The 10,912-nt window shown below is 43.1% G+C and overlaps 1 protein-coding gene across 1 annotated transcript in view; it reads right to left on the bottom strand.

The window, feature by feature from the left end:
* LOC118409225 (transient receptor potential cation channel subfamily M member 1-like) overlaps positions 1 to 10,912 on the bottom strand; it is a gene marked incomplete in the record, with an annotated part of 118,080 nt that overhangs the window by 23,097 nt on the left and 84,071 nt on the right. Inside the window, 14 exon segments of the mRNA XM_035810093.1 lie at positions 1,002 to 1,230; positions 2,381 to 2,478; positions 3,299 to 3,475; positions 4,363 to 4,404; positions 4,783 to 4,917; positions 5,376 to 5,426; positions 5,899 to 6,200; positions 6,285 to 6,360; positions 6,411 to 6,470; positions 6,521 to 6,670; positions 6,709 to 6,843; positions 7,628 to 7,639; positions 8,841 to 8,941; positions 10,826 to 10,904. Coding sequence (XP_035665986.1) covers positions 1,002 to 1,230; positions 2,381 to 2,478; positions 3,299 to 3,475; positions 4,363 to 4,404; positions 4,783 to 4,917; positions 5,376 to 5,426; positions 5,899 to 6,200; positions 6,285 to 6,360; positions 6,411 to 6,470; positions 6,521 to 6,670; positions 6,709 to 6,843; positions 7,628 to 7,639; positions 8,841 to 8,941; positions 10,826 to 10,904 — 1,647 coding nt within the window.

Below are 10,912 nucleotides of genomic sequence, written 5' to 3'. Positions count from 1 at the left end.
TCAAACAAACAAACAAACAAACAAACTTCAGGACGAACCTTAAGGCCGCTGCTCTTCCTCATCTGCAGGCCTCCCATCCACATGTCGCTGAGCAGGACCTGGCAGCAGGTGTGGGCGATGAACTCCCGATGGTTCAAACAAACAAACAAACAAACAAACAAACAAACTTCAGGACATACCTTAAGGCCGCTGCTCTTCCTCATCTGCAGGCCTCCCATCCACATGTCGCTGAGCAGGACCTGGCAGCAGGTGTGGGCGATGAACTCCCGATGGTTCAAACAAACAAACAAACAAACAAACTTCAGGACAAACCTTAAGGCCGCTGCTCTTCCTCATCTGCAGGCCTCCCATCCACATGTCACTGAGCAGGACCTGGCAGCAGGTGTGGGCGATGAACTCCCGATGGTTCATACGAACAAACAAACAAACAAACAAACTTCAGGACAAACCTTAAGGCCGCTGCTCTTCCTCATCTGCAGGCCTCCCATCCACATGTCACTGAGCAGCACCTGGCAGCAGGTGTGGGCGATGAACTCCCGATGGTTCAAACAAACAAACAAACAAACAAACAAACTTCAGGACGTACCTTAAGGCCGCTGCTCTTCCTCATCTGCAGGCCTCCCATCCACATGTAGCTGAGCAGGCCCTGGCAGCAGGTGTGGGTGATGAACTCCCGATGGAGCGTACAGACAAACAAACAAACAAACAAACTTCGGGACGTACGTTAAGGCCGCTGGTCTTCCTCATCTGCAGACCTTCCATCCATATGTCACTGAGCAGGCCCGGCATGCAGGTGTGGGCGATGAACTCCCGATGGTTCATACGAACAAACAAACAAACAAACAAACTTCAGGACATACGTTAAGGCCGCTGCTCTTCCTCATCTGCAGGCCTGCCGTCCACATGTCACTGAGCAGGACCTGGCAGCAGGTGTGGGCGATGAACTCCCGATGGTTCATCCGAACAAACAAACAAACAAACAAACAAACTTCAGGACGAACCTTAAGGCCGCTGCTCTTCCTCATCTGCAGGCCTCCCATCCACATGTCACTGAGCAGGACCTGGCAGCAGGTGTGGGCGATGAACTCCCGATGGTTCGCTGCCACCGCCAGGCTGAGGCAGGTCTGCTTGCTCCAGTACTTCAGCTCGTAGGTCAGCAACTGCATAGCTTTGGTGTCGTCTTGGCGGTAGCAGTGATCCAGCAGTTGTAGGGCCAGGTTCTGGAATTTTCTGGTGGAGAGAAATTTACATTATGTTAACACTGTCCATTGTCACCATCATCACGATATCAGTCTTATGCTAATTCCAAATGAACTTTCCTGGAGCAATCCAGCAGTAACTGTAATGTAGGGCCAGGTTCTGGAATTTTCTGGTGGAGGGGGATTTACATATTGACTACTGTCAGGCCCATTCTGATACTACCATCATGAAAACATCAACAGTCATAAATACTTCCCAAATCTCCTTTTCTAGAGCAATCCAGCAGTTGTAAGGCCAGGTTTTGGAATTTTCTGGGGGTGGGGGGATTTCACAGTGTCAGGCTATAATTACAACATCTGAGTATTTATCTGCATCTTTACACTGCCTAAATCTCCTTTACTGGTCCAGGAGCAATCCAGCAGTTGTAGGGCCAGGTTCTGGAATTTTCTGGAGGAGGGGAGGGGGGATTTAAAACTGTCAGGTTCATTGTGATACCACCATCATGAAAACATCAAAACTCATGTACATACTTCCCAAATCTCCTTTTCTAGAGCAATTCAGCAGCTGTAAGGCCAGGTTCTGGAATTTTCTGGTGGAGGGGGGATTTAGCATGAAAGCTCATCTGTGGGGGGATTTACATACACTGTATTAAACCACTGTCAGGTCCATTATGTGATACTACCATCATCACAACATCTGTGTCTGTACTTATACTTCCCAGATCTTTAGCAGGCTGAACTAGCTATCAGACTTTAAGATCTGAATCTGGACCTAGAATTTCAGCAATTAGTCTAACTGTCAATAGGTCTGGGCACAAAAAAACATGTATTTGTATGCCACTAAATCATCTGGGTTACATGGTTGACCTGTTGCCATGGTCTCCCATCCTTATACAGAATCCCAGCTTCTTCTTCTCATACTGTCTTGTTGTGTGGAAGATGTCGAGACAATTAGATATCATCTTGGTACTGTTTTATGATACATACATACATCATCAACCAGAGGTCGGAACCAGGCAAGTACATATTTCACTCCATAGGGCCCTATCTGACATAGCTTGCTCTAAATTCTCAAAATGATATGTTTTATGATACAGTTCAGTTAGATAATAGTTCTGTTAGTGGTAATTGCTGGGATGAAGTGTTGTGTTTGAACATGACATTGCCTAGTCGGTACATACTTGGAGTTCTGGCGCAGTTCCTCTGAGATGTCAGGGTCAAGATCATCCTCCGCTGCCTCGTAGGCCATGGCTTTGTAGAGTTTACTGGCACATAGTGCCTACACAAACAAATAAACAAACATGTTTATACTGCAGCATAGACCATGGCTTACTGGCACACAGGGACTGGAAGTAATAGGGGAAAACAAATGGTTATCTGGACACACTATTCAAGTTATATTGTACTTTAAGTAATGAATATAGCAAACACAGCACACCATTACATCAATAATACAGTCTCTGTTTGTACACAGCAGCACAGCAAAAGCCCTTGGCAAGTGGTATGTTGGGACATCTTTCTGACATTCTCTAGACCATGGATGGGAGTTAGTGATGAGTGATAAGGTCATCTGTGGTTGGGAGTTGGTTGGCAAGGCTGCCTTCTAAGTCTTTATAAGTTATTGCGAAAATCAAAGTCTAGAAAGTCATCTTCTGATGGGATGCGATCATGATTGTGGGTGAACTAGCCCCAGATTCCAGGATTCTCCCAACCCAAAGCTGATCTTGATTGGTGAGTATTCAGGCCAGCCATGAGAAGGTCCTGAATGTGTGACCCTGGGCTTCAGGAAGACAGTTTGCTAAAGCTTCCTCTCCCTGCTTCCAGAAGAAGAGTGCCATCTTCTGCCTCTTCATGAACACAGCCCAGCCGAACAGCTCGTGGATTCCGTATTGGTTTGTGCAGGACTAATACATACATCCTATATTATTGTATATACTACCCACCTTTGCTAAAGCTTCCTCTCCCTGCTTCCAAAAGAAGAGTGCCATCTTCTGTCTCTTCATGAGCACGGCCCAGCCGAACAGCTCGTGGATTCGGTATGGGTTTGTGCTTGTGCATGATTTATACATACATCCTATATTATTGTATATACTACCCACCTTTGCTAAAGCTTCCTCTCCCTGCTTCCAGAAGAAGAGTGCCATTTTCTGCCTCTTCATGAGCACAGCCCAGCCGAACAGCTCGTGGAACGGGTACTGGAAGGTGGGCTTGGGCGGGACGACGTCGTGCTCGATCTTCACACTCGTCAGCTCCGAGGAAATCGCTCGACTCAAGTACTGAAATGAGCAACACGGAAATTATTCATGCTCCAAAAATTATTCATAATCCTTGCACATTTGCAATTTTACTTAAGAGTTAAGGAATTTGAACAATCGTGTTTGATCTGTACACTGGTCAGCTCCGAGGAAATCGCCCGACTCAAGTACTGAAACAAGTAATAATAAGAAAAATATTCATACCCCAAAGATCATTACCTCTTGTAAGTTTGTTGGGTAAGATAGTACAGCCGAATTTGGACTATCAGTTTAAAATTCATTTGCCAGTTGTAAATCAACCAAGGTGTTCAAAAATAAGTGTTTTCCCAGAACTATCATAGAGTGGAATTTATTATTACCAAGCACAGTAGGAGCATCTTTGATGGATAGTTTTATAGAACATTTGCAGATAGATGTGCAAAGGTTAAGTGTGACGGATCGTTCAGTGTAATATAACCAGCTGCTGCCGCGCTGCGTGCCTGCAAAGCTGGTGTGTTACGCTGAAGGCCGGTTTTACCGGCTATATAGATACAGAAATCAAGTACAATACTTTGTGGTTAAATGCCACTTGCAAAACTATGACAATGAACTTAAACAAGAAATGACATGAATATAGATAATTTAGGACATGGCTTCTTTTATATGCTTTGTGTTCATCAAAGTTTCTATCCAGTACCAGTAGTTTAAAGAAGAAGAAAACCAATATTGACATTCTATAAAGTCAATGACTAATTACGGCGAGGTACAAAAATGTATGAACAATTTTGTTGTTAGCTGTACGTGGTGCAACTCATCTAAAGCCATGGGTGGGATGGCCAAATTTCTTTCTGTGTTCCACAACAGTTCTTTTTTTTTTTTTTTACTGCAAATATTTTTTCTATCACAGGCTTGTTTTGGTTTGAACCCACCTTACGAGAAAACTGAGAGAAGTGGGAAAGGGGTTGGAAGCTCTGCAAGGAAGAACAAACACAGAGAAAGGGAGGAGGAGAAAGCAGAGAAAAGGGAAAGTATTACTGACTAAACTACAGAAAGAAAAGAACAGAACTATACGTGATAATGTACTCAAGAAAGGAACACTATTAATAACAGACGTAAAACGACAGACAGTAAGAATGACAGACAATAAACTGGATAGCGAGTGTGATTGGACAACACTGAGTGAACAAACAATGGCTGACATGTAAACGACTGAAATTGGGAATTTGAAAGGGCTCATGCATTAAGTGTATCTGGAACTTCATGTGTATAATGCTAGGAATGAAAAGGACACCCACCTTCTTCTGAGTGGTTTGTGCATCATTAATCTAAGAACTTCTTACACTTCTTACCTTCTTCTGTGTAGTCTGTGCATAGTGCAGGCGGAACTTCTTGCGAGTGTAGGCACAGCGGTAGGCTCCACCCATCAACTTTTCTATCACCAGGCCGATGTCAATTAGGTTGTACCTGGAGTTACTCGTCATGTTCTGGGTGTAAGAAAGGGGTTACACTTGTTATGAATTAGTTTGAGAATTACAGTTTTTTTTTGCAGCTTTTGAATTCGTCACTAAAATTGCCTTGGTACTTTTACAGTATGGTTATGTATCTTCAGTATGATTGTTCTGTAGCTTCCCTGTCTCTGTCAATGTGGTATTGTATTGACGAACCACTGGAAGAATGGCTGACTATAAGTGGATCCAAATAAAATAAAATCAAAGGTACAATAAGACGATTGCTGCTAAAAAATGAACTGATGATGCAAAGTTGAACTGTAATAAATTAAACACAAAATTTTGATTTACCAAAATTTCTGACTATCTAACTCCGGTCACTTTTGGGGAATGAGCAATCAATTGACATCGTTTTTCAAATTTTTTCTTTGGAAATTACACTTCAACTGATTTCTACCAACTGAGATGAAATTTCAAAGCTGCTACGAACTTACCTTTTTCACATCCCTGACAAGGTAGTGTAGTGTATTGCTTGGACCTTGTTTCTGGAAAATAGAGAAAAGTGTTAAAGCAGACATGTTGACTTTCTGTTCTGAACTATATCCTAACATCTACATGTAGCTAGGCTATTCCTGCACCTTTTTATTCTAACTTGTACCTAGTAATACATGTACATTTTTTATGAGCCTGGCAGGCTTTGCGTACAGTTTTCAGTCACAGTACCTTATTTGTTTATTGAGTTGCCAGTTCTGCTTGATTTCTGCCAATGCCGAATAAGTGCGAGCTATGTTGCTCACGGTGTTGTAGAGTTCCTCCAGCCTGGTGATGGTGAGAAACTTCTGCATGCTGACCCCGTTCTCCAGTAAACAAACAAACAAACAAACAAACAAACAAACAAACGACTCACGGTGTTGTAGAGCTCCTCCAGCCTGGTGATGGTGAGAAACTTCTGCATGCTGACCCCGTTCTCCAGTAAACAAACAAACAAACAAAGAAACAAACAAACAAACGACTTACGGTGTTGTAGAGCTCCTCCAGCCTGGCGATGGTGAGGAACTTCTGCATGCTGACCCCGTTCTCCAGTAAACAAACAAACAAACAAACAAACAAACGACTTATGGTGTTGTAGAGCTCCTCCAGCCTGGTGATGGTGAGGAACTTCTGCATGCTGACCCCGTTCTCCAGTAAACAAACAAACAAACAAACAAACAAACAAACAAACGACTTACGGTGTTGTAGAGCTCCTCCAGCCTGGCGATGGTGAGGAACTTCTGCATGCTGACCCCGTTCTCCAGTAAACAAACAAACAAACAAACAAACTCACGGTGTTGTAGAGCTCCTCCAGCCTGGTGATGGTGAGGAACTTCTGCATGCTGACCCCGTTCTCCAGTAAACAAACAAACAAACAAACAGGCTTACGGTGTTGTAGAGTTCCTCCAGCCTGGCGATGGTGAGAAACTTCTGCATGCTGACCCCGTTCTCCAGTAAACAAACAAACAAACAAACAAACAAACAAACAAACGACTCACGGTGTTGTAGAGCTCCTCCAGCCTGGTGATGGTGAGAAACTTCTGCATGCTGACCCCGTTCTCCAGTAAACAAACAAACAAACAAACAAACAAACAAACAAACGACTCACGGTGTTGTAGAGCTCCTCCAGCCTGGCGATGGTGAGAAACTTCTGCATGCTGACCCCGTTCTCCAGTAAACAAACAAACAAACGACTTACGGTGTTGTAGAGCTCCTCCAGCCTGGCGATGGTGAGGAATTTCTGCATGCTGACCCCGTTCTCCAGTAAACAAACAAACAAACAAACAAACGACTTACGGTGTTGTAGAGCTCCTCCAGCCTGGCGATGGTGAGGAATTTCTGCATGCTGACCCCGTTCTCCAGTAGGAGTTGTACGAAGTCGACCCTGTCGTTCACCAGAGCGTCCATCATGGCCTGCTCAAGGGAACCCACCTAAACAAGCAGCGCAAGAGAGACATCTATCAGTCTGGGTGGGAATGACAGACGAGTGCGAAGTATTGAAGACTGAAGCACAAACAGTAAAAGCAGCTAGCAGAGTTAGATGCCCGCTGTTGATGTTTTGGTGACCGTCTGTCACCTTCCTCAGTGCAATATGAACTAGTTCTACTTCACAATGCAGCTAGCTGTCACAGCTGCAGTACTTCACTCTGCAGCTAGATGTCGCTGCTGCAGTGCAAAAAATGCAGTCCCAAACATGATGAGTTTAGGACTAAGTCCTAACCCATGATGAGGGGTAATATAAACAACTAGCTGCAGTGTGAAGTAGAACCGGTCAGTATTGCCCTGAGGAAGGTGACAGACGGTCACTGAAACATCAGTAGGTGACTATGCTGGTAGACTTTGTTATCCTGCAAAAGTGACATTTGCCATTTTGAGGCAGAAGGACTGGTGTGGTCAAAATTGAAACTCAAAATTTGATACAAAACTTACAATGACAGAAATGCTCTTTTAATATAGGAAAAAAAAGGCATTTACAGATCTGACAATCTATTAAATATATAATGTGTATGTGTACATGTTTTGTATAATGACCCATACTTCATCATAAGATGAAAATATTTCCAAACACATCGCAAGGAAATTCTGGAACTGTTTGAAAATTAAGTGAAGCATGCACAGGTAAAAACAGGTGCAACAATAGAGAACCAACTGCACAGGTTGTTAGTAGTAAAGAACAACAAAACTGGTTGTAAAGGAAGTTAGTGTCTACAGGTACCTTCTTGTGAGGCTGCCGGTTGCCATGGTGACAGAGGGTGGTACAGAGAAACAGAAAACAGCAAGGTGTGGGAGGAGACAGTGTTATTCACAAAAGGTAACGCTAGTTCACCTTTATCCGCAGGGTAACCTTTATCCGTGGTTTTAAAAACTGGGTATTTATATTAGGGACAGGTATCTGGGTATCAAGTGGACGGAAGGTGGTTTCAAATTGCAAACAACGGATATAGGTTACCCAACGGATATAGGTTACCCAATGGATATAGGTTACCCAGCGGATAAAGGAGAATGAGCGTTACCAACAAAGAATAAATCTTGCAGTGTTCAAAAAATTGTTTTCTCTGTAAAGCACCCTTTCTACTAGATACATGTGGCAACTGCTGAGTTTGGATTTATGTGACTCTTGATTTTGTAACTGGAATATGATGCACAATTTTGAAGTGTAATCTAAAAGACAAGAAAACACAACTTTGTAGAAATTTAGTCTTTATCTATGAACTTTGATGAGCAATCTGTCGAATTTCTGGCTGCTGCATGAGTAGTTATGCAGATCCTAGTGGACATGTGTACAAAAAAAGTCATGTATAACAGGTCCTTGAACAATGCTAAGATCATTAACATGGCAAAGTACATCATTAATGTTATGTAAAGGAACTGAGACAGTGTGCTGATACAAAACTACTAAGATTTTTTAGTATAGATGACAAGGAAGAAGCGCTGTGTAGCCTGGTTTACAAAACTACTGTATAGCTACCAACTATCTTCCTCCTCATATCTCTATTTGAAGCTACAGATTACGTTAGGATTCCAGGCTTTGCAAAGGGAACTAAATGAAGTAATAACACCATAGAAAGAACAAACATCACACAAGTACACATAAAAGTACAGCGTGAAGGTTTAGAGGTAGATCTATGACAAAGATGACCACAGCCATATGAAAAGGAAGAATTCAACAACAACAGAAAAGCAACCCTAAGTAAGACTCACGCATTGTAAGGGCTTTGGCACAGGAGTTATGAGGGGTATGCTGGCTTTGTCATGTGTCCTTTTCCCCGTCTTAGGCTTTTAACACAAGTCATCACAGAGAGGGGTGGAATGGACAGAATTAACCAACTAAATGAATAAGAACAGGGATGACAGAAACAAATTGAGCCCTTGCACTAAGAAAGAAATCTTTTGATGTCAAAACACTAGAGGTATGTAAGAAAACGTACCGGCCATTTCTGTCCATAGACAAAGATCTGGCTGCGCGCAATGTCCACTCTGTCCCAGGTCAGGGCCAAGTTCAGCTGCTCTGGAGCGGACAGCCGCTGGCCTGATAGGAACAACAATCAAAACAAACATTCAGTAAATATCTTCTGAGTATCTATCAACAAGTATTCAAGTATCTAGTTTGGGTTAGGGATGTTCTCTCACATGGGATGTGAAGTCGGAGGTCCCGTGTTGAAGAGAGACGCACCTCGAGCAAATTTCAGCCACTTATGAAAAGAGTTAGGTCCATCCTGGTGTGAGTGGATCAAACCTTACAGTTCTGTCTTACACAGCTTTGTACCAACTGAACTGCATGTTACACCTGAAGGCACATGAAGGCTTGTGCAGAAAAAACAAAAGTCTAGGACTAGAAATACCTCTCTAACAAACATCTGTATACTTGTAACAATAATGTCAGTTTTATACCAAGAGGAGGGAAAAATGTGATGACAAATAAGAACTAGAATAAGTCCTAGTGCTGAACACCACACACACACACACACACACACTGGTGCTGAACACCATCCACACACACAAACCTGTCCCTGGTGCTGAACACGATCCACACACACACACAAACCTGTCCCTGGTGCTGAACACCATCCACACACACAAACCTGTCCATGGTGCTGAACACCATCCATACACACAAACCTGTCTCTGGTGCTGAACACCATCCACACACACAAACCTGTCCCTGGTGCTGAACACCATCCACACACACAAACCTGTCCCTGGTGCTGAACACCATCCACACACACAAACCTGTCTCTGGTGCTGAACACCATCCACACACACAAACCTGTCCCTAGTGCTGAACACCATCTACACACACAAACCTGTCCCTGGTGCTGAACACCATCCACACACACACACCTGGTGCTGAACACCATCCACACACACACACCTGGTGCTGAACACCATCCACACACACAAACCTGTCCTTGGTGCTGAGCACCATCCACATCCACATACAAACCTGTCCCTGGTGCTGAACATCCATTTATGAAAACCTGTTCATTATGTACACTTTAGGCCTATCACCTTCCTCTGGGAAAAACTAATTGGTTCTACCTCAAAGAACTTTGAAACTTGTCACTGAAATGTTGCCTAAAGTATCAACTCTTTGGTATGTATTAAGAAGTTTGTTATCAAGAGATCTAACAACCCAATGAAACTATTCACGGATGTACATAATCTTGTTGCAAAAGACCCAATCCATGCATAGAAAATTGGTGATTAGCTTTGAGGTCAGCTCCTAGTGCGACTTCCAATCCCTTGTTAATTTGACAGGTTAACTGTTGCATGCCCTTACGTGCTCAGCTCACTGCATTACAAATCAATGACTCGCGCACTAAAAACACATTAGCTGATGTTAGATACAGCCTCTTAGTTACAGCTAAAGTTTCCCCGTAGGCTAAGTCAAGTCTGAAGCTGATACGTCACCTACAACTGCTGGAACTTGCTTTATTACATTGGGACCTAGCAAAAAAAAAATAAAGAAACAAAGTGCAAAAAAAAAGTATGAAAAAAAAGCACAAAAAAAGCACTACAAGCTAAGATGCAAAAAAAAAAAAAAATACAACAAAAGGATAATAAAACAGGTAAAAAATGTCACATGCAAGCTAAAATTAGCATTCCTTTATCATGCTACCAAAGCACAGTACCAGCAATGTAGGAAGTGAACTTCAAAAATACTATGGATCTGGAAACTTACATGTTGGCCTAATTTTTATGCTATCGCTGGTTCACGATTTTCAACATTGGCTAGGGAGGGAAAGGGAGTTTGCCGTGGAAAGGAGTTTGCCCCGTTTCGAGACTCTCTTCCTAGGCAAACTCCCTTTCCCAGCCTAAGACCAAACCAACTTAAAAAATTGCGAACCAGCCCATCCCCCTAAATAAAAGCTAGTCCCCCTCGAAGTATGCAATGAAGGCTAGGAATGATTACCTTTCAGCAGAGCAGTGAGGATGGCCAGGTCGATGTCCTGACAATCCTTCTGGTCGTCTCCCAGCCTGAACACGGTGATCTGGAGGA

Source organism: Branchiostoma floridae, chromosome 2 (genome assembly GCF_000003815.2).
Source record: "Branchiostoma floridae strain S238N-H82 chromosome 2, Bfl_VNyyK, whole genome shotgun sequence".
Taxonomy (NCBI): domain Eukaryota; kingdom Metazoa; phylum Chordata; class Leptocardii; order Amphioxiformes; family Branchiostomatidae; genus Branchiostoma; species Branchiostoma floridae.
Note: the sequence above shows the minus strand (reverse complement) of the source record. Positions and strands in the feature narration are given on the sequence as shown.